The following is a 27,730-nucleotide window of genomic DNA, read 5'->3' as shown; positions in this document are numbered from 1 at the left end:
GTAGGGTTTCTATGATTCTATTTCTATGAATCAGAGGCTGGTAGCTCTCTTTACACAATGTGGAGATGCCGGCGTTGGACTGGGGTGGGCACAGTGAGAAGTCTTACAACACCAGGTTAAAGTCCAACAGGTTTATTTGGAATCATGAGCTTTCGGAGCGCTGCTCCTTTCAGTCTCCTGTTGTGAGACTTCTTACTCTCTATTACAAGCAGCACAACTGGAAGTGGTAGCTGCTACTGGTAATACACTAGGATCAGGGAGGGTTGCTGTATCCTTTGACAGAGGTAAGTGGGATGGGATGGAAGTCACGGAAGGATTGGCACTTGGGACTACGATGTTGTGGCCATTACGGAGACATGGGTAGAACAAGGACAGGAATGGTTGTTGGAAGTTTTTTGAGGAGGTAACTAAGTGTGTTGATGAAGGTAGTGCGGTTGATGTCATATACATGAATTTTAGTAAGGTGTTCGATAAAGTCCCCCATGGTTGGCTTATGAAGAAAGTAAGGATGTGTGGGATAGAGGGAAGTTTGGCCGATTGGATAGGTAACTGGCTATCTAACAGAAGACAGAGGGTGGTGGTGGATGGAAAATTTTCAGACTGGAAACCGGTTACCAGCAGAGTGCCACAGGGATCAGTGCTTGGTCCTCTGCTATTTGTAATTTTTATAAATGACTTAGAGGAGGGGGTTGAAGGGTGGATCAGTAAATTTGCTGATGACACCAAAATTGGAGGAGTAGTGGATGAGGTGGAGGGCTGTTGTAGGCTGCAAAGAGATATAGATAGGATGCAGAGCTGGGCTGAAAAATGGCAAATGGAGTTTAACCCTGATAAATGTCAGGTGATTCATTTTGGTAGGACAAATTTAAATGTGGATTACAGGGTCAAAGGTAGGGTTCTGAAGAATATGGAGGAACAGAGAGATCTTGGGGTTCATATCCACAGATCTCTGAAGGTTGCCACCCAAGTGGATAGAGCCGTGAAGAAGGCCTATAGTGTGTTGGCGTTCATTAACAGGGGGTTTGAGTTTAAGAGCCGTGGGGTTATGCTGCAACTGTAAAGGCCCTTGGTGAGACCACGTTTGGAATATTGCGTGCAGTTCTGTTCACCTCACTACAAGAAGGATGTGGAGACACTGGAAAGAGTGCAAAGGAGATTTACCAGGATGCTGCCTGGTTTGGAGGGTAGGTCTTATGAGGAAAGGTTGAGGGAACTTGGGCTTTTCTCTTTGGAGCGGAGGAGGTTGAGAGGAGACTTGATAGAGGTTTATAAGATGATGAGGGGGATAGATAGAGTGAACGTTCAATGACTATTTCCTCGGGTGAATGGAGCGGGAACTAGGGGGCATAACTATAGGGTTCATGGTGGGAGATATAGGAAGGATGTCCGAGGTAGGTTTTTTACTCAGAGAGTGGTTGGGGTGTGGAATGGACTGCCTGCAGGGATAGTGGAGTCAGAAACTTTAGGAACATTTAAGAAGCTATTGGATAGGCACATGGAGCACTTCGGGATGATAGGGAGGAACTAGCTTGATCTGGGTTTCAGACAAAGCTCGGCACAACATCGTGGGCCGAAGGGCCTGTTCTGTGCTGTACTGTTCTATGTTCTATGATTGCTGGCACAGGGGGTTGGATTCAAGGGCAGGGGTTGGTTCTCAGTGAGCTTCTGCTTTCTTGATGGGAAGCCCTTAATTGGACACTGAGTGGCTGTGAATGAATCCCCCTCCACCCTGTAGGTGACTGGCAGCTCTTTCGGCACCAATCAAGTAAACGAACTCAAATTAACTTAGGGACAAAGTAAAAGGGGCGGCTCCCCAAAAGGAAGGGGGGAACAGCCCGAACCAAAATCAAAGTCGAAAGGAAACTTAAAACGTCAAACCAAAAGGTGATTATCGGGGTCGATAACACACCCCAGCCCCTGCGGCGCCCAGCGGTCGCGGAAGGCGTCAACCGCGTGTAGGTGACTGGCAAATACTTGTTAGTTTCGTGCAATCCCTGAACCAATAAATTCCCATCATCTCAGATAATTGGATTGAAGTTGCTCATTAATGAACCTAATTGCCTTCCCACCAGTCACTAAATGCAGGACAGTTTTTCCCCAGTGGGGAGTTGGATGTAGAGCCTTTCATGCAATTTTCCTGGCCTGCCTGCCCATCTGATTCAGTGAGTCCCACTAAATTCTGCCCAAATTATGAGTGGATGCAAAGAGGTTGCAAAGGTATATTAACAGGTTAAGTGAGTGGGTCAGAAGGTGGCAGATGTGCTATAATGTGAAATTATACACTTTGCCAGGAAGAATAAAAAGTAAACATTTTTTAAAAGATGAGATACTACTAAATGTTGGTATGCAAAGGAATTTGGATGTCCTTGTACATGAATCACAGAAAGGTAACATGTAGGCGCAGCAAGCAATTAAAAAGTCAAATGGTGCGTTTTTAGCAAATGTATTGGATTATAAAAGAAAATAAATCTTGTTGCAATTATATAGGACTTTGAGACCACACCTGGTATGTAATATGCAATGTGGTCTCCTTACCTAAGGAAGGATGTATTTGCCTTTGATGGGGTGTAACAGAGGTTTACTAGATTGATTCCTAGGATAAGAGGGGTTTGTCCTGTGAGGCGAGACTGAGTAGAATCAACCTATATTCGCTGTAGTTCAGAAAAATGAGAGGTGAGTGCTTGTTAGGGTAGATACTGAAAGGCTGATTTCCTTAGCTGGGGAGTATAGAATTAGGGGTCATAATTTCAGGATTAAGGGTCAGCCATTTAGAACTGATGAGGAGAAAATTCTACTCTTGAATGGGTGTGAATCATTGAAATTCTTTGATTTGATTTATTATTGTCACATGTATTAGTATACAGTGAAAAGTATTGTTTCTTGTGTGCTATACAGTCAAAGCATACTGTGCATAGAGAAGGAAAGGAGAGAGTGCAGAATATAATGTTACAGTCATAGCTAGGATGTAGAGAAAGATCAACTTAATGTGAGATAGGTCCATTCAAAAGTTTGATGGCAGCAGGGAAGAAGCTGTTCTTGAGTTGGTTGGTACGTGTCCTCAGACAGGTGGAAGAGAGTATGTCTGGGGTGCATGGGGCCCTTAATTATGCTGGCTGCTTTTCTGAGGCAGCAGGAAGTGTAGACAGTGTCAATGGATGGGAGGCTGGTTTGAGTGGATGGACTAGGCTTTGTTCACGATCCTTTGTAGTTCCTTGCGGTCTTGGACAGAGCATGAGCCATACCAAGCTGTGATACAACCAGAAAGAATGGTGCATCTGTAAAAGTTGGTGAGAGTCGTAGCTGACATGTCAAATTTCCTTAGTCTTCTAAGAAAGTAGAGGCATTGGTGGGCTTTCTTAACTATAGTGTTGGTATGGAGGGACCGGGACTGGTTGTTGGTGATCTGGATACACAAAAACTTGAAGCTCTCGACCCTTTCTACTTTGTGCCCACTGATGTAGACAGGGGCATGTCCTCCACTATGCTTCCTGAAGTCAATAACTATCTCCTTCGTTTTGTTGACATTGAGCGAGAGATTATTGGCATCGCACCAGTTCACCAGATTCTCTATCTCTTCCCTGTACTCTGTCTCATCATTGTTGAGATCCGACCCACTACAGTGGTGCCACTTCTCTAGCCCGGAGGGCTGCAGATGCTTGGTTGTTGAGTGCATTCAAGACCGAGGCCAATAAATCTTTGGATGCTAAAGGTATCAAAGGATATGGTGTTGCATGGTTCATGTGCTTTACTATAAAAAATTTAGTTTTAGGAATTAAAATTTAACTTTAGAAAATCAGTTCAATTTGTGACAAATATTTAGTTCATATTAATATTTTATAGGTAATGTTTAGTTCTGAGAAGATTAAAGTTCAACTGTAAAAAGTAGGATAAATGCAACTAAAGCAGCTTGGAGTCTATAACACTTAAAACATTGGGGCCATGTTGACTTAAGGGGTTAAAAGCTAGAAAGGTAAGATCCTAAAACAGCAGGTGGGCTTATTTATCTTGAGAACTGGAGGCATGAAGGTAAAATTTTCAGTCCCTCCTGCAAAAATCATTTAAAGGTCTATTGACATTGGGTGGGAATTTCTAGTCTTGGGACAGATGTTATTGGAAAGGTGTCGATGCTGCTGGCAAAGAAGTGCAATTCAGAGAGGTGCTTTGCTTTGGGAGGTAGAGCTAAATTAATTTAAAACCATTTAGTGGAAGGTTAAGTTGTCATGGAGACTGGTTTCAATTTATCTATGTGCTTGCTTAGAGAAAGTCTTCTGCAGCAGTGGAAGAGGCTGGATACCAAAAAGGTGCTGCATTTAGCACAGAGGTACAGCAGAGCTGGGAAACTGGTGGAAGATTGACAGTTCCATGCTGGAGGCAGTTATGGCTCAGGAGAAGCCCAGGGAGCCATTTATAGCAGTGCAGCAAGGAGATCTGCAGAAACCCAAATGTAGTGTCAGCTCCGTGTAGCTAGTGGTGGAAAAGAGCTGGAATTGTGCTGTATTTAAAGATGCAAGTGCAACTTTGAGTCCCGTGGAATGCATCTCAGCAAAAGAGGTTGAACCATCAGGAGTTAAGCAGTCGTTGAGGCAGTCTGAGTTGGAGCAGTTTCTGGGGGAATTCCAAGGCAAAATCTTCAAAAGTGAAGAGTTGAAGCCCCTCCTGAGGGAGATAGAGTTTTAATGGGATTTTGTGACTCACTGCAGTCATTGACGTCTGGCTGGATTGCTGTGAAATCTATATGACCTGTCTTTGTCGCATCTGCCATTTAATATGCAGTGTGGTGCACCACATTTTACCTATTAATTCATATTTACCTCATGTTAATTTTAGATATTAAAGTATAAGTTAGATGTTGCTGTTTGCTTTACTTTTCTGACTTTGCAAAGTTTATTTTGTTTAAAAAAAAAATCTTGTGGCTTTATTCTCTTCATGGGCCTCTGGGACTTCAAACTTTGTCTACTTTAACCAAAAAGTTACTGTCCCTAACCATATTGTAACAAATTAAAGCAAACTTGGAGCCTAGGGCCATGTTTCCGCTAGGAATCCTGCAGTGGGTAACTCACCTCCTGACTCTCCAAAGCCTGTCCAACACCTATAAGACATGTTTCTGCAAGAAGTTAACAATGAGAAATATGTTTTTCTTTATTCATTCACAGGATGTGGGCTTCACTGGCTAGGCCAGCATTTATTGCACATCCCTAATTGCCCTCGAGGAGATGGTGGTGAGCTATTTTCTTGACCCACTGCAGTCCATGTGATGTAGGGGACACACAGTGCTATTAAGGAGGAGTTCCAGGATTTTGACCCAGCAACAATGAAGAAACAGTGATATAGTTACAGGTTAGGATGTGGCTCGGAGTGGAACATTCAGGTGGTGGTTCCCATGTAACTGCTGCCCTTGTCCTTACTGGATAGTTGTGGGTTTGGAAGGTGTTGTCTAAGGAACCTTAATGATTTCCTGCAGTGCAGCTTGTAAATGGTACACACTGCTGCTAGTATGGTGGAGATGGTGATGAATGTTTGTGGATGTGGTGCCAATCAAGTGGGCTGCTTTGTCCTGGATAATGTCAAGCTTTTTTGAGTGTTGTTGGAGCTGCACTCATCCAGGCAAGTGGAGAGTATTCCATCGCTGTCCTGACTTGTGCCTTGTAGATGGTGGACAGACTTTGGAAGTTTTTCTGTTTCAATTTATCTGTGTGTTAGCTGAGAGAGGTTTTAGTTGCAGTTTAGACCTTGTGCAGTTTACACCTAGCCAAGTGATAACCACAGTAAATGACAGTTAGATAGACCTGCGCTCTAACAGAGTAAAACATTAACTTTGGGCGAGATTCTCTGCCCTCTGTGCTCACTGTTTCTTGGTGGCAGGAGGGGGCCTCCCATTGGCCAGCAGCTGGATCTTCTGGTCTTGTGGCTGTTAATGAGATTTCCCATTGAATCCAGTACTACTGGGAAACCCATGGCGGGTGTACGCCGACAGTGGACTGGAAGATCCCGCCGGCATGAACAACTGGAAGATCTCACCATTGACCACATGGAGTGCAGCTGAGGACTGATCTCATTTGAATTTTGAGGGAATAGAAGCTGGAAGATTGCCAAACTTGAAATCAGTGAAAAAATCTACAATGGACCTCTGTGTTTTATTGCAAAAGGAAGTAATAAGCTGCATTAGCTTAGAAGTATTGAAATAAGGAACTGGGGCATTCACAGTCAAGGGATGGTAAGTGAAAGCTTTACCTCTGAGATTAGTTGGAGCTGATGAGGATTAAAGGTAGATATTTTCCAGTGGACTGTGACATACTTATGGGTGGTCCCTACAGAAGTAAATAAGATAGATATGCAAGAAATAACCCTGAGTGCACAACATACGTGGTTGCAAGCTATAGTGTTAACCTACTTATATTGGCTTTGTTTCATTTGTTCTATATTAAATAAAATTTGTGTTTTGTTAACGAAAGTAAAAATCTTGTGGCTTAGTTTAGTTGGTTAAAACAAGGTGTTCGGATATCTTTTTAAATGTTAATGGTCCCAAACCAAATGGTAACAATGGGGAAAGGGGGAAAATAGAGTTGAGGTAGAAGATCAGCCATTCTCCATTGAATGGTAGAGCAAGCTTCCTGGGCTGGATTGGCCTACTCATGCTTCTGTTTGTTTTGTTCTTTACATTCACAGATGACCCAAGTTTATCAAGTATGCTGTTGAGATCAGGAAGGTTCCAAATTCCATCTTCAGTTTGTGCTGAAGGAGTTCATTTCAGCCACAGTGATGGTAGAGATGCTGCCAGTAGGTTAGGGCAGGCAAAAGCAGCTGGGGTTTCTGTTCCTGATCCCTTTCCAAAGGCATAAATGCATGGATATCACGTGAGAATAGAATTGGGCTCAGCTGCAATTTGCTTGCCATTGTAATACCTGCTGACATTCAGTGGAAAGATTCACACATTAGAGAACCTTTCCTGTTTTCTTTTCCATTTATCACGCAAGTGATAAAGGTGAAAATTATTCCTAATATGTTCAAGGGAGAGGAAAAAGCTGTTGAAGATTTCAAAAATATTTTTCCCCAAAATTGTTTTTTTATCTTTTTTCACCATATGCTGAAACAGCATGTACCAGAGTTGTGTGGGACAGCCTAGATGGACCCAAGGGTCTTTATCTGTTCTTCATGGTTTATATGTTTGTATGATTGTACAGATTTGATTCTCACTGAAAGTAGTTAATGCTTTGTTAATTAACACCATTTAAATGTTTTATAAAACAATGTAAACGATTGAAGAATACGAAAAATGACTGTAGATATGGATTCAGATAATCTACGGAACACTTACTTTAGTCCTGCTGGGATGTTGTCTGGAATGGAATGAATAATATGAACTATAATGTCATTGATATTGGAAGTTAACTTATTTGGGACCAATTTTGTTAATTTTTTTGAGATTTATCTGTTATTCACTAGAGAATTTTAAGGTTATATGTGTCTCCTTGATAGGAGCGTGGTTCATAGGCTGAATTACAATTTCTCAATACAGACTTTCTTATGCTCATAGCTATATGAGATAAATCAATGAAAAAGGTAATCATTCTTGTTGAATATCTTATTACCAGTATAAACTGAACATAGCCCGAACTCACCAGCACCTCTCTTGATTCCTCCACTGTTGCTAACTTATCAGACTACTTATCCAATATCCAGTACTGGATGAATAGAAGTTTCCTCCAATTAAATATAGGAAAAACTGAAGCCATTGAACGGAATTTTGCCCTTTTTTTGGCAAAGTATCAGCTTGGGAGGGAAAAGCGGAATGTAGCCTGCCAGTTCTCCCCACCATATTTTTGGATACTTTGTCCAGAGAAAAGTAAGGGGCGGGTCCCACAATGTCATGCTGGTGGGGTGGACTCAACTTAGATCTCTGAAAGATCAGAAAAGGGCACCCCATGTAAAAAAGAAATAAAAATAGAGAAAACAAAAACTCCACATACATGGAATCTACCTCCTCCTCGGCACTGCCTCCTGGCATTACATGGGCAGTGCCAGGATATTGATCGGGCATGATCTCCCCCCCCCCCCCCCGGGGTTTTACTCACCTGCGCACCTCCAGCAGCTTCTGTTCACCAGTTGCACATCGTGGGGGAACTGTCTTGATTCATCTCGGCATCCCTTCAAGTGAAGACATGAATGGACAATCCAACTTGGGGGCACAACACCTGATAAGCATATTCAACTAAACGTAAATGGGGATCCCAACTCCTAAAGTTGGAATCCTGCTACGCCACTGGTGGGGGGGGATAGGGACAGTTGAGTGGGGAAATCCCCCTAGCGTAAAGTCATTATGGGTCTCATCTAAGTTGGGCAGCATGGTGGCACAGTGGTTAGCACTGCTGCCTCATAGCACCCGGGATCCGGGTTCGATGCCCAGCTTGGGTCACTGTGCGAAGTCTGCACGTTCTCCCCGTGTCGCTGTGGGTTTCCTCCCACAGTCCGAAAGAAGTGCTGATTAGGTGCATTGGCCATGCTAAATTCTCCCTCTATATACCCAAACAGTGGTGACTAGGGGATTTTCACAGTAACTTCATTGCAGTGTTAATGTAAGCCTACTTTGACACGAAGAAATAAACTTTAAACTCATGCTCAATTCTCTGCCCCCTTCGCCATTTCCGCACCTTGACAAAAGGGGCAGAAAATTCCCTCCCCCCCCCCCCCCGCCCCCATTATTTGCAGTCCTCATTCCAAACTCCATTCCCAAGCTACCATTTCCATCCATCTCCCTGGCAACAGTCTGAGATCAAGTCAGTCTGTTTGTAATCCTGGTGTCACATTTGATCCCGAGATGTGTTTCTGGTGTCATATTTGCAGTATCACTAAGACCATCAATTTCTGCTTGCTAACATCACCTGACCTCATCCTAGTCTCAGCTCATCTGCTGCTGAAACTCTCATTCATGCCTTTGTTATGTCCAGTCTTGTCTATTCCAAGGCACTCCTGGCTGATTTCCCACATTCCACCCACTATAAGCTTGAGGTCATCTAGAGCTTTGCCGCCCATATCTGAACTTGCACCTAAGTCTTATTTGCTATACATTCCTATGTTCACTGACCTACATTTGCACCCAGTTAAGCAATGCCTTTATTTTAAAATTCCCATCCTTGTTTTCAAATACATCATGGTCATGCCTCTTCCTATCTCTGTGACCTTTTACAACCCTATAACTCCAAGATATCTGCATTCCATTCATACTGGCCTCTTGAACATCCTCAATTTTAATCACTCTACAATTGGTGGATATGCTTTCAGTTGCCTGGGCCCTAATCTCTGGAATACCTGCACTTTTCTTCTGTACCTCACTTTTTTTCTCTCTTCAGACACTTCTTCAAACTCTTTGATCAAACTTTTGGTCATCTGACTTAATATCTCCATATGTCAGTGTTCCCAAACTGTAGAGTACAACTCCCAGTCAGTTAACGGATGAACAATTGGAGTTGTGAGCTTCGAGGCAGCAGTGGTGGCAGTGGAGTGGCGGCTCAGATTTGATAGCCCTGAAATCGGCTGTAAGGCCCCTTTAAATGTGTGTGTTTTTTTGCCTGTGGGCGTGGCCTAATCCACTGACCTCTGAGGCCTGATTGCTGACATCGACAGAATCTGCAAAATGGTATCCTATTTGTTTTTTGTGATTTGTATCTCTGCAGTTTGACCCCAAACCATCAACACCACATCACACCCACAATTCACCCTGGGGTTGCACTAAGTCTAAGTAAGAAGCGTTAAATAGAGCTCACAGCAGAAAATAAGTTTCGGAAGCACCACCTCTTGTGGCTCGGTGTCATATTTTGTTTTATAATGTTCCTGTGCTTCTCGGCCTTTTGGCTAACATCAATAATGTAGTATCGACATGCTGTACTTGGTTGAAGTCATAAGGTTACATTGTGGCTTCATTTGAAGCAATTTTTTAAAGCGGCATCTCGGCCTTTTGGCTAAGATGCAAATGAGATCAAGCCTTGGAGGAGGTGCAATGCCGACTCCAATCAGTTTGGATCATGTGGATCACGCCCAAGACAGGAAGTGAGAGGCCTGTCTTGTCAGCTTAGATCGGGAATGTCTCACTTGCTGAGATTCTGAATTGGATTTTGATTGGATTGAATTGGATATATAAACAAAAAAAAAATGTTCCTGTGGAACACCTTGGGATGTTTTATTATGTTAAAGATGCTATATAAACATGTTGTTGCAATCCCGTCTAAAAGCCCGAGCATGGAAAAGGCAGGAAACTAAAAACTGGTTCTTTCAAGATTGTGCTGCACTGTGGTGTGGATTTATGCCTTTAAAAGAAATATTCACAATTACATTGGTTTTAAATTTTTTATGTTACCACATAAAACCAAATCACTATATCAGCTTTTCAGAAGATCAAACTGTAACTGAGATAGAAATGTATTTAATAATGTTCAGCAGTTGGGAAATGCCTTTCATAGTTTGGTAACATACTTTGCCAAGCCATTGCTAAATTGTTGCAATATTTTAAGTATTTTTGTTTCTGTAATCCACTTTTCTTTAACCTTTCTTAGATTTTATGATATTCAAGATGGAACAATACCAGGCCCAGTAGGCCAACGTTTCAAAAGAACATTGGAAAAATATAGAAACAAACGTGTGGAGCTGATAGAGTACCAAAGCAATATTAGAGAAGATCCATCAGCAGCTGAAGCAGTGGAATGTTGGAAAAAATATTATGAAATCCTAATGATTTGCGGACTGTTAAAAATCTGGGAGGATTTGCGTCTTAGGTAACAGCATCAAAATGGATCTTGATTATGTAAAATTTAATGCTAAATTATATCATACTGAAAATTTATCTCCCATCGCATTTATTTTCTTCCCTTCCTTAGGCCTTTGCTTACTGGATACATTTAGTTACCTGAATCGATTGAAATCAGACAATCTTATTTTAATGCTGTGATGATTGTACTCTTGAATTGGTCACTTGTAAATACTTGACATCTTCTTGGAAAACCCTATCATTTCGAATTTCATTCTTGATCGAAATTCACCTTTCCCTGACAGTGCAAACAAGATTGGAAACTCATCATGTGGGAAATTAAATGCTTCAACTTTATTCTTGTTGGGGAACACAGGGTTTAGTGAGAGGGAGGAACTGAAGGAGATCAGTATTAGTAGAGAAATGGTATTGGGGAAACTGATGGAATTCAAGGCCAATAAATTCCCAGGGCCTGATGATCTACATCCTAGAGTACGCAAGGATGTGGCCCAAAAAGCAGTGGATGCATTGGTGGTCATCTTCCAAGATTCTATAGACTAGAGAACTATTCCTACTGATTAGAAGGTAGCTAATATCACTCCACTATTTAAAAAGGGAGGTAAAGAGAAAATAAGGAACTATAAATCAGTAAGCCTGATGTTGGTAGTGGGGAAAATTCTAGAATCCATTATCAAAGGTTTTGTAGCAAAACACTTGGAAAACAGTGGCAAGACTGGACAGAGTCAGCATGGATTTATGAAAGGGAAATCATACTTGACAAATCTATTGGAATTCTTTCGAGGATGTAACTAATAGAGTTGATGAAGGGAAACCAATGGATGTGGTTTATTGAGACAAAGTCCCACATCATGGGATTGTGGATGGTATACTGAGATGGATAGAAAACTGGTTAGCAGACAGGAAACAAAGGCTGGAATTTTACCGCCCTGCCAGCCACAGAATCGGAGCAGGTGAGGGACAGACAATGGAAATGTCTGTTGATCTCTGGCCAGATTTTACGGTTTCAGGATGAGCGAGGTCATAAAATCCCACCAAAGAGTAGGAATAAGCTGATCATTTTCCAAATGGCAGGCAGTGGGGTACTGCAGGGATTAATGCTTGGACCCCAGCTATTCACTATATATATTAATGATTTGGATGAGGGAACTAAATGTAATATCTCCAAATTTGCAGATGACACAAAGCTGGTTGGGAGGATGAGCTGAGAGGAGGATGCAGAGATCCTTCAGTGTGATTTAGACAAGTTGAGTGAGCAAATGAATGGCAGAGCAGTATAATTTGGATAAATGTGAAGTTATCCACTTTGGTAGCAAAAACAGGGAGGCACATTACTAACTGGCCATTTAGCGGAGGAGGATGAGAGGCGACTTAATAGAGGTTTATAAGATGATGAGGGGGATAGATAGAGTGGACGTTCGGAGACTATTTCCTCGGGTGGATGTAGCTGTTACTAGGGGGCATAACTATAAGGTTCATGGTGGGAGATATAGAAGGGATGTCCAAGGTAGGTTCTTTACTCAGAGAGTGGTTGGGGTGTGAAATGGACTGCCTGCTGTGATAGTGGAGTCGGACACTTTAGGAACTTTCAAGCGGTTATTGGATAGGCACATGGAGCACACCAGAATGATAGGGAATGGGATAGCTTGATCTTGGTTTCGGACAAAGCTCGGCACAACATCGAGGGCCGAAGGGCCTGTGCTGTGCTGTACTGTTCTATGTTCTATGTTCTAAATTAGGAGAAGGGAATGTGCAACAAGACCTGGGCATCCTCGTACACCAGTCACTGAAGGTAAGCATGCAGGTATGGTGGCACACTGATCACCAATGCTGCCTCACAACGCCAGGGACTGGGTTCAATTCCGGCCTTGAGTGACTGTTTGTATGGAGTTTGCACATACTCCCTGTGTCTGCATGGGTTTCCTCTGGGTACTCCTCCCACACTTCAAAGATATGGGGTTGGGTTGATAGGGTCAATTTAGCATTGCCATAGTGTCAAGAGAACAAGTTGGGTAAATACATGGGGTTACGGGTATAGGGCCTGGGTGGGATTGCTGTCGGTGCAGGCTCGATTGGCTGAAATGGCCTCCTTCTGCATTGTATGGATTCTAGATGCAGCAGGCAGTAAAAAAGGCAATTGGTATATTGGCCTTCATAGCGAGAGGATTCAAGTACAGGAGCAGGGATGTCTTGCTGCAATTACACAGGGCCTTGGTGAGATCGCATCTGGAATATTGTGTGCAATTTTGGTCTCCTCTATCTGAGGAGGGATATTCTTGCTCCAAATGGAGTGCAGAAAAGGTCACCAGACTGATTCCTGGGATGGCAGGACTGACATATGAGGAGAGATTGAGTTGGTTAGGATTGTATTTGCTGGAGTTCAGAAGAATGAGGGAAGATCTCATAGAAACCTATAAGATTCAAATAGGACTAGATACAGTAGATACAAGAAGGATGTTCCTGATTGTGGGGTATCCAGAACCAGGGGTCACAGTCTGAGGATACATTGTAGACTGTTTAGGACAGAGATAAGGAGAAATTTCTTTACCCACACAGTGGTCAGCCTGTGGAATTCGCTATCACAGAAAGTAGCTGAGGCCAAAGCATTGTATGTTTTCAAGAAGCAGTTAGATATAACACTTGGAGCAAAGTTTGGAGGCAGCCATAGGGGTTCTCAGATACAGAGGTGGGCTGTGGAAAGGTCTGTCTTGGTGCTCCAGCACTGTTTTTTAAAAAAAAGTTGTAATAAAATAAAACAAAAAAGCCATCCAGCCCTCACCTACCCATACAGCTCCCATGTCTCTTCATGCCCCCAGACACTCATACCCTCCATGCCAGCACATGCTGCCTACCTACCCCCATGGCTCTTTAAAGCCCCAAGCAAACTTAATGCCAATTCATGCCATCTCATGCCCCCCATCCACCACTCTTTACCATTACACCCATCAAGGGCAGATCTCAGGACCCATGCTGAGATAAATGTCTAATGAATTCAACATTTCAAAAATAACTCTGGTTTTTAAAAAAATTCACGAGAGCTTTTTTATATAATCATAGTCCCACTTCCAAGATTTTATAATCACTTAGAGCTGTCAATCAAATTGTGATCTGACAAATACCCCATGTGATACTAGGTTGTTAAATCAGTCATGAAATACTATCCCTATACCCCTCAGGATTTTGTGAGCCAACAGAGTGAAATAGTAAGCACTGTTTTTTGTTTATAAAGCTGCAGTTTTTGTTTCAAATATTTTAAAGGGCGGAAGATTTCAATGTCTGACCGTTCCAATGAATATGCACTTTTTATGCTCATTCATATCTACTTTTATCATCCCAAAGGGCACCTTACTTCTTCCAAAAGGGTACTTTACCTCGCCAAAAGGGTTTCCCACATCTCCAAAGAACTCTGGAAAGTTTAGACCTTCACTTGATAAGCCTAAGGTGCGCACATAATATTTTGCGCACCGCACTAACAAAAATTAGTCTAGACTGAAGGCAGCTGCAGTTTAACATGTACAACTGCTTCTGTGAATCATGGATGTTCAAGCAACCTTCTCCCCCTACCACTGCGAAAATGGTGGGAGATGGGACTTCCAGATTTGAGTCTCCAGCACCATTTTACTATGACAGAGTGCCTATTTGTCTGCATAAAAATTCAGGCCTAAGACAAGGACTTGTCTTCAGGCAGAGCACACATGACTGAATTAAAGTAATTTTGTTTATTGGTGACTGCCAACACATCCTCAACTGTCCATCCTTATCCAAAACTGGAAACAACTAATAGAATATAAATATTCTTGATTAACTTGAAAAAGGAGATCCCATTAATTTTTTGATGTACTTTTGCACGTAGGTCTTTCTTGCCTCCTACTGACAAGTTATGTATGTTTCATGTGGAGTTTAAAATGACTACTACCATAACATCTTTATTTACATATCATAATATCGGAGGTCACATGACTATAGCAAGCCACTGGTATTTATTTATACATCTGCTTTTCATAAAAACAAAATAAAACATTTTCATGCACTATCACTTGTAAGTTATGCCACATACATAATCCATAGGAAAAACTATCACCTGTGACAGAAGCTGTTTGTTCTTTCCAGTTTGCTCTAATTTTGTCTGTACTTACACACATACTACACATATAAAGGCTGTGATTAATGGAGGTGATGGGGACTGGGGAGAACTTAACGTTGGTTATAACGGAAGGCCCACCAAATTACAGCACTCGGGCCCTTAACTGGACAGCGGTGGGACTTCTCTGGGATCAGTGACCCCTGGGGGAATAACTCACCTGCCAAGAATGCTGACCAATCGGAGACCAGTAGCTCTATTGAATTGCAGTGTGGCTGCTGCCTGTACAACAACCACCCAAAGCTGAAGGCCATTGCAGGATCCCAGGCCACAAGTGAGTGATGGTGGGTGGGGTCTCAGAAGGGGTGATTGGCAGCAAGGGCATGGTGGCTCACAGCAGTTTCCCCCTCACCACCCCACCTCCTTTACTACGCCGGGCCCCATAATTGAGCACTGAGTGCCTTTGAATGAGGGATCCCCAAACCCCCCACTCTGGGAGTGCGTTAGCAGCCCTGCACAGGTTTGCTTGTCATGCTCCCCACATGGCGAGCCCACTGCCAATACCAATGGCAGCTGGATGAGGCCTTTAAGTGGCAATTAATTTCCCACTTAAGGACCTCAATTGGCATCAGGACAGGAAGGCCATCCACAGCTTTCCTTGCCATCGACTTAATCAGGAAGGTGGCAGGGTCCCCACCTACTGCCCTGTTGCCTGATTAAATGCCCCTTCACACCAAATTCGTCAGGGGAGGGGACATGAAATTCCACCCATAGACTAAAGTTTCCAGGTCTTTTTATGGTATGCATCAACTTGTTCTTGGCTATTCCTCTGGTGTCTGCTGGTTTCTGGGTGACTTTGCTTTTCTGGGTAATATTGTTGCCAAGGTATGTGTTGCTGCCGTGATAATTGTTGCTGCTTGATTTGTTGCCTTTGTTGGGGAATGGCTGTCCTTTGAGAGTGATGGTCATACAGTTCATCAGACGGTGTAATATCTGCCTCATCGGCTGTCTGCTATGCAGGGGGTGCTTCTCCAGTTGAGCATAAATGGCTGTAGTTGTGATGATAGATCTGACCGTTCACTTTCCACTGAAGTGACAACCTCTCCATACAGGTTCCAAGTTGCTAATTAGGCTGACCTTTTGTTGAGGTGAGTTGAATATTTGTACTATGACCAACTCTCCAACTGCCAGTTTTGATGATTTGGCGGACTGAAATTTGGTTTTCTGTTGTTTCACTTTTATCTTGTCATTCACTGCTGTACCACTTCGAGCTTCAATAGATTTTTTTAGTTGTTCGAAGAGTAATTTGGGTGTGCTGTGACATTAGTCACTGCCTGGACTATTTTCCATGATTTCAATAGGTGGATTTCTCCACTCAAATAAGATTGCTTTGTGCACAATTATGTTGTATCTCATCAATTTTTAAATGATCCCTATGGTTTTCAGTGCCGCCGTTATCCATTTGACTTGGGAATAGTGTGGAGATGTTTATACTCCTACAATCTCACTGATTGTCATCAGCTGGCCTAACTCCCAGTTGCCTGGATAGTAGTCAATTACAATGAGATCATCAGTTCCAATGAATGTGAAGAGGTCTGCTCCAAGTTTCATCCATGGTCTGTCTGTGGTGTCATGAGCAGTCTTTAACAGGATGTTCATTATAAGCACTGCATTGGCCAATGTGTTCCATTGTGTTCCATGTTCCAAAAATGGATGAGGTCCTAAAAGCAATGTAGAGAGCTAGGAAGCAAGTTGAAAAGTAGAACTTCAAAGGTAGTTATCTCAGGATTACTACCAATGCCACATGGCAGAAAAGATGGTGTGACGGGAAGGGTTTCAGATTCCTGGGGCATTGGGACTGGTTTTGTGGGATGTGGGACCTGTACAAACTGGACGGGTTATACCTGGGCAGGACTGCGACGGGGGAGGGGAGTTCTTGTTAAAGTGGTTAGGGATGGTTTAAACTAATATGGTAGGGAGATGGGAACCTATGTTTTAAGTAAGTGTAAGTATTTATTAGTGTCACAAGTAGGCTTACATTAACATTGCAATTAAATTATTGTGGGAAAATCCCCTTTAAGGCTTCAGAGCTGGGGGAAAACAAGAACAAGAGAAAAAGACAGCAAGGAGGATAAGAAAAGTGATGGGCAAAGAAATCAAGGGCCAGAATCAGATAAGGACACAGTTTTTTAAAAAAGGTAGAAATGGGACAAGGAATGTTAAAAGGACTAGCCTAGGTTTTGTACCTGAACACTCTGAGCATTCAAAATAAAATCATAGAATCCCTACTGAGTAGAGGGAGGCCATTCGGCCCATTGGTTCCACACCAACTCTCTGATTGATAGAGCATCTTACCCAGGTCCCATTCCTGTAACACCATGTATTTACCCTACTAATCCCCCTAAGTAATCGGGGCAATTTAGCATGGGCAATCAACCTAACCCACACATCTTTGGAGTGTGAGAGGAAACTGGAGCACCCAGTGGAAAGCCATGCAGATGGGGAGAACCCACAAACTCCACACAAAGTCACCCAAGGCTGGAATTGAACCCGGGTCCCTGGCGCTGTGAGGCAGCAGTGTTAAACACTCTGCCACATTGCTGCCCAAAATTGATGAATTAATTGCAGAGTTAGATGTAAAGAGGTATGATATAGTTGTGATTATGGAGACATGGCTCCAAGGTGACCACGGATGGGAACTAAACATTAAAGGCTATTCAGTGTTTAGGGAGGACAGACAGAAAGGAAAAAGTGGTAAGTTGCATTGTTGATTAAAGAAGGTATTGATATAATATTGAGGAAAGATATTAGCACAGACAATGTGGAATCTGTATGGGCCAAGTTATGAAACACCAAGGGGCAAAAAACATTTGTGGGGTTGATGTACCACCAAACTTAGTAGTAATGTTGGGAATAGCATTAGACAGGAAATCCGAGATGCATGTGATAAAGGAACATCTATGATTATGGATGTCTCAAATCTGCATATAGATTGGGTGAGTCAAATTAGTCACAGTACAATAGAGAAGGAATTTCTGGAGTGTATATGGGGTGGTTTTCTGGACTAATACATGGAGAAACCAACAAAGGAACAGACCATTTTGGACCTGGTAATGTGCAATGAGAAAGGATTAGTTGGCAATCTAGTTGTGAGAGAACCCTGTCATCTGGGGAGAGATTAATTCAGTTAGGATTGTATTCATTGGAGTTTAGAAGAGTGAGAGGGAATCCCCTCGAAACGTTTGGAATTCTAACAAGATTAGACAGGGTAGAATCAGAAAGAATGTTCCCAATGGTGGGGGAGTCCAGAACTAGGGGTCATAGTTTGAGGATAAGGTGTAAACCTTTTAGTACTAAGGAGAGGAGAAATTTCTTCATCCTGAGTGTGGTGAATCTGTGGAATTCACTACCATAAAAAGTAGTTGAGGCCAAAACAGTGTGATTTCAAGAAGAAATTAGATATAGCTCTTGGGCTAAAGGGAATCAAGGGATATGGGGGAAAGGCAGGATCAGGATGTTGAATTTGATGATCAGCCATGATTCAAATGAGTGGTGGAGCAGGCTCGAAGGGCCAAATGGCCTACTCCTTCTATTTTCAATGTTTCTATATTTCCATTTTCTATATTTTTTCCTTGTATCAACTTCTTGTCATTGTCTGATTTTTAGAATACTCCTAGTCCTCAGGCTTACTCCCCTTTTATAGGAATATTGTAAGCTTTTAATCTAACACCCTCCTTAACTTATCTAGTTGGCATGGCGGTACTATTTTTCCACTGGAGCCTCTTATTCCTCGAGGGAATGTATATTCCTTGAGAATTATGAATTATTTATTTAAATGTTTGCCATTGCTCATTTACTGTTGTATATTTTAATTATGCTCTTGATTGAGCCCAGCCAACTAGTCCCTCAAACTTCCATCATTTGTTTTGATCAAATAATTTCCTGATTTGTACTCCAACACTATGATTACTGTCAAGGGATCATAAATACTCACACTTTGTTATTTCTTAACTCCACCCATATTTCTTCTACACCCTGATTTTCTGGGCTAAGATCCTTTCTTCATTCTGTCTTTATCTCATCCTTTAATTTTAGGGCTATCTCACCTGCTTTTCCATTTACTTGTCTGTTCTAAAAGTTAAAATACCTGGAATATTTTGTCAACATGCAACTCCAACCAAGATTTTACGTGGAGACGCTGGACCCACCCAGTAAATTGGGACAAGCCTGGCTCCACTGACCCTGCAAGCCACAATTCAAATAATTGCCTGCAGCCATGACTTTTGCGCCTCTGAAGCAGGATGTCCTGCTTCCAGGAGCTGTCAGCCAATTGGATGACCAGCAACCCTTTGATCTGTGCAGCCGTCGGGAGCAGTGGCTGCTGCTGGGAGAATACAAAGGGATGAGGGAGGAGTTGGCTCAGGTAGACTGGGAGCAAAAACTTTATGGTGGCACAATTGAGGAACAGTGGAGAACTTTCAAAGCAATCTTTCACAGTACTCAGCAAAAGTATATACCAGTGATCAGGAAGGACTGTAGAAAAAGAGATAATCAACCATGGATATCTAAGGAAATAAAGGAGGGTATCCAATTGAAAGAAAATGCATACAAAGTGGCAAAGATTAGTGGGAACCTAGAGGATTGGGAAATCTTTAAAGTTATTTGCTGAAAACCTCCTCCCTTGTTTGTGGCTGGGATTCTCCAGTGCCGCTGAAAGTGAATGGAGTTTTGGCTGGAATGCCAAATTTTATGTTCTCACTTGCAGTGATGCCGACACGGATGAGATCGGAGAATCCTGCCCAATTATCTCCATTTGTGTCATTAATTCATCAGTCATGTTACGAATTATAAATTTACTCAAATCTGAATCCTTCCTCCCCTTTATATTCTGATTATGTTTTTTGTTTCAACATCATGAAGCCCACTGCCAATCCAAACATCAGGCTAATGAGGCAGTTGTTTGAAGACCCAGACTTAATTTAAAAACTGCCATAACTAACGTGAATAATTTTACTATGTTACAAATTAGAATTAACAAGGCTGTCAACAAGAAAACAATCAGATTTTTGAACTCTGCAGTATTGTAGAGAAAGCTGTGAATAAAGATGGCAACTTTTTCATTAATATCATCCATTTTGAAAAAAACCTTGGATAATTCCGAAGGACTTAAGCTCTGACAAATTCTATACTAATGTAAGTTTCCTCAAAAGGATATGTGATGGAAAGGAATGCTGTGTTTCTGTGATGTGAAAACTTAAATACAAAGTTGTTAATATTACAGAATGAATTCAGTTTTTTTATCATTATTCTTGTCGATAACAGAGCACACGGACCATTCTTTCCACGAATATTGAGGCGTAGGAAGGGACAACGATCTTCTGGAAAAATTGTAACTCATATTGTGGCAAAGATGATGACAGCTGACATGGTGAGTTATTTCAGTTTTGTGTTATTAGGTTGACTGTTAAATATGCATGTCTATCACTTTGTCGGCAAATGTGAAGTAACAGCCCTGATGAATGTGCATGATTAGTAATGTACAAATGTTATTGTTAAAATCAAAAAGTAAAATTATTTGTTGTTTTTTGGAGATACCTTAATGGCTTAGTTGTTGTTTGTGCCATTCTTTGCCATGCAGCACAAGGTCATAGGTTTAATCCATAAGGAGGCCACTTAATCCTCGGAAAGTAAAAAACTAAATCATAAAGGGGGCAATAACATCTGAGAATTCAAATACTTAAAATACTAAGCGTAACTTTGTAAGTTGAAAAGGCCATAAAGATTGCAAAAAAAGTGTCATGTTATTAGGTTATTGTGGTTATGGACTCCAGTATTAGCTACTATACAATATGCTTTGTACTGCATATTGGGTTGCCTGACCTGGGAATTGAAGGTCAGATAGCACATGTTAGAGAATGTTGAAATAAAGCTGCAGATGTCCTGCAATTCTGTGTTCATGTTGCAAAAAATATGTTATTAATAAAGTTAGTTTACAGCAATGGTGTCATTCTTCCGACATCATATCCACAATGCATGGTGTCGGAAATAAACTAATCGCAACAACGGAGGTTTTGAAACCACCGACAAAGCTTAGTTTGCAGGGCAATCTCGACGAAACCAGGCGATTCTGGCAGCACTTTGGCCTGTACCTCACAGCGATGGGCAGTGATAAGAAAGATCTGCAGATATAGTGTTCCATCTTTTTTTCATGTACCCGGGAAGAAGCCATAGAAATTTATAACATTCACATTTGAAACTGATCAGAATCAAAATGACTTGAAAGAAATAATGGAAAAATTCTAAGCTTACTGCATACCTAAAAAAATCACATGAAAAATACAAATATTTAGCATGCATTCAACGCAGTGACAACATTAGTCAGTATGTAACTAAGCTGAGAAAACAAGCTAAATTGTGTGAATTTGGAGAGCTTGAAGAATCACTCATCTGTTTAACTGCCTCACAGTGCCAGGGATCCAGTTTCGATTCCCAGCTTGGATCACTGTGCGAAGCCTGCATGTCCTCCCTGTGTCTATGTGAGTTTCCTCCGAGTGCTCAGGTTTCCTCCCACAGTCCAAAAGATATGTTGGTTAGGTGCATTGGCCAAGTTAAATTCTCACTCAGTGTACCCGAACACGTGTCGAAGTGTGGCAATTAGGGGATTTTCACAGTAGCTTCATTGCAGTGTTAATGTAAGCCTACTAGTGACGCTAATAAATAAACTTTAAAAACTGCCTAATCGATGGTGGCTTACCATCTTCTGTCATCGGTTTAATTTTGTTGCCTCTGCTGCTCAGCAGATATTTATTGCTTTCTCCTGTGTGAGATCCACTTCTTTCAAAAGCCGTTCCCTCGGAGAACCATCTGCGATCCTGCAAATGATTCTATCTCGAATGAGTGATTCTTCAAGCTGTCCAAATTCACACTATTTTTGGAATCAAAGCTTTTGAAAATCTGCAGCTAATCAAGAGAATAATGATTGTCACCTCTGATGACATCCTGAGTGAGTACAAAGATGTGTCTAAGGAGATTGATTGCCAAAAGGGGGAAGACATAATCAAGATTGACAAAACTATCACACCCAAAATACACCCGCCCAGGAAAATATCAGTAATGCTGAGAGACCAACTGAAAGCAAAGTTGGGCATAATGGAGAAACTTCACAAAATCAAAAAATTTGAAGAACCCAACAAAGTGGGTTAAACCGAATGTGATTGCAGAAAAATCAGATGGGATGCTACGAGTTTGTCTGGATCTCAGAAACCTAAACCAGGCAATACAAAGAGAGCATTATCAGCTGCCCACAATAGAAAGGATCAAGTGGAAACTATTCAGTCTTGGATGCGAGTTCAGGCTTCTGGCAGATCAAGCTGGATGAACGCAGCTCCTTTCTCTACCTTCAACACACCACACAGGTGTTACATGTTTTTACACTTAGTTTTTGGTATTAATTTAATTCCTTCGATGTTCCACAGAACAGTGAAGCAGCTGTTTTGAAGGGTTAGAGGGTGTGGAAACCTCTTTTGACAATATGCTGGTCTGGGGAGCTACAAGGAAAGAACACAACCACAAATTGAGGCAGCTGCTGGCAAGAGCAAGGGAAAGGAACTTCAAGTTTGAGAAGGAAAAGTGCAAAATAGGTCTTCATGAAACCAAGTATTTGGGACATGTGCTAACAAGTGAGGAGCTGAAGCTGGATCAGGGTAAAATTAAAGCCGTCATGAACATGCTATCCCCAGAATGTAGGAAAGACTTGGAGAGATTTTTGGGTACGGTGACCTAGCTTGGGAAATTAATTCCACACATGTCAGACCTGACAGCACCTCTCAGAGAACGTCTACATAATGATTTGGAATGGCACTGAGAACAAAGTCACCAAGATGCTTTGACTAGCCTAAAGAAAATACTGAGCCAGACACCAGTGTTAAAGTATTACAATGTCAGTCAGCCAGTCAAGATATTGGTGGACACTTCAAAAACTGGCCTGGAAGCAGTCCTCTTGCAAAATGAGGCACCAGTTGTGTCAACTTCAAAGGCAACGACTGAAATACAGCAGCAATAAACCTACAGAGAGAGAAATACCAGCGATTGTGTTTGACCCAGAACACTTTTATAAATTTGTCTATGACAAAAATGTGGAGGCAGAGTCTCATCATAAGCCTTTGGAAGCTCTACTTAAAAGCCCCTGAATTATACACCACCAAGAATCCAAGGATTACTACTGCGTCTGCAGGAGGACCAGGTCCGAGTTAAATATAAACCGGGAAGAGAAACATACATTGCTGATATTCTGTCACATGCATGTCTACCCATCAAATAAGAAGAGGACAAAGAAATAGAAGCACAATTCACGTGCTGAAAAAGAACTTGCCTGTGGCTGTAACCAAACTGGATAAGATCAGGGGAGAGACCAAGAATGATGCCACCCTGAAAAAGCTGCAGCAAATTTTGCAAACTGGCTGGCCTATATTGGCGTAAAGCCCCTTCTGAGTACTGGAATTTTTGTGAGGAACTTCATATTGAGGAACTTCAGTGGGAATACTTTTCAAGGGAGAAAAGATGATAATTCCTGCAACACTGAAGAAAGAAATGCTGCAACGTATACATGAAAGTCGCCTCAGTATTAAATATGCAGGAGAAGAGCTCGAGATGAGATGTATTAGCCTGGAATGGGAGCACAAATCGGGGAAATGGTGAATGTGTGCAGTGTGCCAAAAATACAGTGGAACACAACAATAATGATTGCTCCAAGGGAATGGTGGACCTTGTAGACCTTAAAATACCTGTCAAAGAAGGTGAAGACAGACCTGGCCCTGCTGGATTTCAGGAAGAGGGCATTGAATCATCTCCAGCACAGCTCCTGATAGGGAGAAGATGAAGAGCTAAACTTCCACACTCAGTAAGCTACAGCATACAGGACCTGCTCAAACTGAGGCAGTAGAAGCAGAAACAATACTTTGAAGCGCATGACCCCTGTCTGAACTTAACATGGGAGAGACAATGAGGATTCAACAGGAAGGGACCCCCTTCCCACTGTTGTCATAGGAATCTCAGGAGAAACAAGATCTTAGTGCACACTCCAAACAGACAAGAGAAACTGGAGATTCCTACAGAAACCAAATGAAACATAACCCTGCTTTGAACCAGAAAGTGCAGTTGAAGATCAAGAACCAGAATCCTCTAGTGAAGCAATGGATAATCAACTAAAGCCTGAAAGCCCTGAAAACTGTCTGAGGAGTGAAAGTGACACCGAGCTGGAGAAGACCCCTTGTCCTTCAATATCATCTCTGTCACCATTCAGAACACCCAGTGGACCAATTGTGAAAAAACCACAGATACAGAGACCGAGTGTGCTCCACCATTCAATCATGGCTGATAAGTTTCTCAACCCCATTCTCCCGCCTTTTTCCCATAACCTTTGATCTCTTACATACTCCATGACCTGGCCTCCACAGCCTTCTGTGTCAATGAGTGAAAGACAAAACAGACTGATCGAAAAGAGTGCAAAAGAATAGATAAGAGACCGTGGGTGGAATTTCATAACCTCATCACGCCCGTTTTGCGGTGGGAAAATGTCATAAAATCGTGTGAGATGCAACTAGTGAGAATGGTGCCCCTTTTTGTGCCCATTCGCATTTTACCATGGAGAAAAAAAAGCGATCGGGACCCGAATTGGGGCGGGGGGGGCTTAGTTCCCATTTTTGTATCTGTGGGGGGGGGGGGGGCTTAGTTCCCATTCTTGTATGGGTGGGGGGAGGGGGTGTTGCTGGGGGCTGTTGAGTATGAGGAGTGTGCGTTGCTAGGGATCTCTGGGGGAGGGTATGAGGAGTGAGTGTTGCTGGGCAGGAGGTGAGCAGAGTTCTTGAACCTCTCCTTCTGTCTCTCCCCTTCCCCAAATTCCCTCCCTTAAACCTTTTACGTCACGGGGTCGTTCCAGACTGCCAGTGGAAACCTTTGTGGCATTCCCCAATCATCTGTCCACAAGTGTGTCAAGGAGGTTATGGATGTCCTGTATGCTTGGGCTGGTCAGTATATTAAATTAGACCTGGACCAGGCCCAGCCTGAAGCCTGGGCTACATGATTCGTGGCCATCGTGGGGATGCCAAATGTGCTGGGGGCTATTGACTGCACCCACTTGCCCTCAAGGCCCCAGTGAAGAATCTAGGAGGATTCATAAACAGAAAGGGCTTCCATTCAATAAATGTGCAATTGGTGTGTGACCATCAGCTGAATATCATGCACGTCTGCACCAGACACCCTGCAGTGTGCATGACAGCTTCATATTGAGGAGTTCTGATGTTCCGGAGATCTTTGAGGAGGAGCCCAGGGTGCAGAGATGGCTCGTGGGGGACATAGGGTACCCGCTTCGGACCTGGCTGATGACGCCAATGTGGAGGCCTGAGACTCGTGCGGAGTCCCGATATAAGGAGGCCCACATTGCCATAGTTTAGTGGAGAGGTGCATAGGGCTCCTCAAAATGAGGTTCACGTGCCTGGACCGTTCTGGCGGAGCCCTCCAATATAGCCCCCTGATATCATCTTGCTTCGTGGTGGTGTGCTATGCCCTACACAACCTGGCGCAGCAGCGAGGAGACATTTTATAGGCAGAGGACATGGAGGCCGACCAGCCAGCCCTCACTGGGGAAGAGACTGCCCAGCAGGAGGAAGACGGTGATAATGAGCAACACCACCCAGGCACTAGAGGGCTGGCAGCAGCAAGGATCAAGCATGCAAGGGAGGTTCTGATCACCACGCTTTAGTCACTAGGGGCTTGTGTTGCCTACACGTGGGTTCCACCATCCACTCCCCTCCCCCAACCTTGGAGTCCTACAATCTCCTGCAACATTGTAGGGCGGCACAGTCGTTAGCACTGCTGTCACACAGCTCCAGGGACCTGGGTTCGATTCCCGGCTTGAGTCACTATCTGTGTGAAGTTTGCACATTCTCCCTGTGTCTGCGTGGGTTTCCTCCAGGTGCTCTGGTTTCTTCCCACAGTCCAAAGATATGTGAGTTATGTAGATTGGCCATGCTAAATTGCCCCTTAGTATCCCGGGATGCATAGGTTAGAGGGATTAGCAGGGTAAATAGGTGGGATTACAGGTTAGGGCATGGGTGGGATTGTTGTTGGTGCAGATACGATGGGCCGAATGGCCTCCTTCTGCACTGTAGGGATTCTATGATTGTAACACCAGAGTGATGGGTCTGGGTACATTGTGTTAGCAAGTTTCTGTGGCAGGCAGGAGGGTGATGACGAGAAGCATCATTGTGATGACATTCTGGTGCAAACTCGTCTGACTCCTGCCTGAGCTCCGCATGTATGCTGGCATTTGGGTGCTAGGTAAGGGAGCACTAAACCTCCATGCAGGGCCCTGGGGTGGGGGGTGGGACGAGAGGGAATCTCTTGTGGGTTCTGGGGATGCCATGGCCGATGCTGTAAGTCGCTGCCAATGTATGCCACCCACAGTAGCCAATAAATTATTTGAGTGCCTTGATTTTCTCAGTAGCATTGTATTAAAAGACCTCCCCCACTGACATCAACAGGGTCCCTCTGGTGACTGTCGGGGTAAGTGCACCTCTGTTAGAGGCTAATTAGAGACAAGTTAGTCACAGGTATGGGGTGAAATAACATTTATTGTTGCCAGTGATACAGTGATTTCAAAAATAAATGAAATAACATATGAACGTGAGACTTTAAAGTGCCTACTAGTGTTGCCCTTCACTCGTGCCATCTTAGTGTCTCCCCAGGATGGAGATTGGAAGTGGCCAGCAGCCTACCGCGCCCCGTAGCCTGTGATGCCCTTGTTAATCGTCCTCTGGAGCGCTTGGACCTAGAGGGCCCTGTCCGGCTTCCAGGTGTCACGACGTATCCATGACATCCTCTTCATCCCACTGCCCCTGAGATGCCCCAGGAAGGGGGGAGTCAGAAGGTGTAGCCACAGTCGCAGTCTCCTGGGTGAAAGGCCCTGGCATGGGCTCAAGCCCTGCCTCCTCCCTTGGGGTTGCTGTGGACCCCTGGGTCACTCCATGGGACGGCGGTGCTTCTGCAGTGAGGCCCTCTGAGTCAAGGGCCATGTGTCAATGGCAGCAGCAAGTGCCCTCAGACTGGACCACACTTTAAAGCCCCTCAGCCATGACCTTCTGTGATAGGGCCATGCTCTCAAGGGCTGCTGCCATAGCCCGCTGTGTCTCAGCGCTGTCCGCTGGGTCTCCTGCAAGCTCTCGAGCCTCTCAGCCATGTGCCGCAGAATCTTGAGAAGCCTGTTGAGGCCCTCGGCTGTGGCCCACTGGGACTTCACTGTGGCCTGCTGTGACTTGGCCATCACTTGGACCCTGCCACTCATGGTGAGGATTTCCTGCCTCAGGCTTTCCGCCACGGACTCCTCCCTTTTATAGTTTTGGCTTGGGAATCACGCAAGACGGGCAATAGCTGGTCTGCCTGAAAGCTTTGGGACTCCTCCCAACAGCCTCTCAGTCGGTCCAGTATTGCTGTCAGCCCCTCCTGCATTCCGTGGTTCTGTTGCGTCATCTCTGGTAGCTGAGGGAGAAGTAATCGCAGAGGCCCAGCATGTAGGCCTCACCTCCAGCAGGCCCCCACGTACCAGAGGCCTCGGCATTCCTTCCTCCACCCGACGTACATCAGCATGTGTCGTGCGCACCAGAGAGTGATCCAGATGCCTCAGCATTAACTTGACCCACCGATGAGAGAATCTCTGGGATGGTGAATTGCGAGGTGGAAGCTGACTCAAAACTGGTGCCAGCCTCAGAGGTCCCTTCATCGGCTTCCTCCGAGGAGTCTTCCGAGCTGTCAGGGCAGGATGGATGCGAGCAGCAATGGGGGCCGTGATGCCAGATGGCTCAGGCGTGTCAGGGTCCCTACCTGCAACATAGGACGTA

At 43.6% G+C, this 27,730-nt stretch overlaps 1 protein-coding gene across 1 annotated transcript in view; it reads left to right on the top strand.

The window, feature by feature from the left end:
* The window catches only part of LOC144497756 (testicular spindle-associated protein SHCBP1L-like), a 60,074-nt gene that overhangs the window by 18,072 nt on the left and 14,272 nt on the right, over window positions 1-27,730 (top strand). Inside the window, exons 5-6 of the mRNA XM_078219195.1 lie at window positions 10,548-10,766; window positions 20,160-20,265. Of these exons, the coding sequence (XP_078075321.1) occupies window positions 10,548-10,766; window positions 20,160-20,265 (325 nt within the window). The remainder of the gene's footprint in view (window positions 1-10,547; window positions 10,767-20,159; window positions 20,266-27,730) is intronic.

Source organism: Mustelus asterias, chromosome 8 (assembly GCF_964213995.1).
Source record: "Mustelus asterias chromosome 8, sMusAst1.hap1.1, whole genome shotgun sequence".
Lineage (NCBI taxonomy): Eukaryota > Metazoa > Chordata > Chondrichthyes > Carcharhiniformes > Triakidae > Mustelus > Mustelus asterias.
The sequence above is the reverse complement of the archived record's forward strand: the minus strand, read 5'-3'. Positions and strand labels throughout refer to the sequence as shown.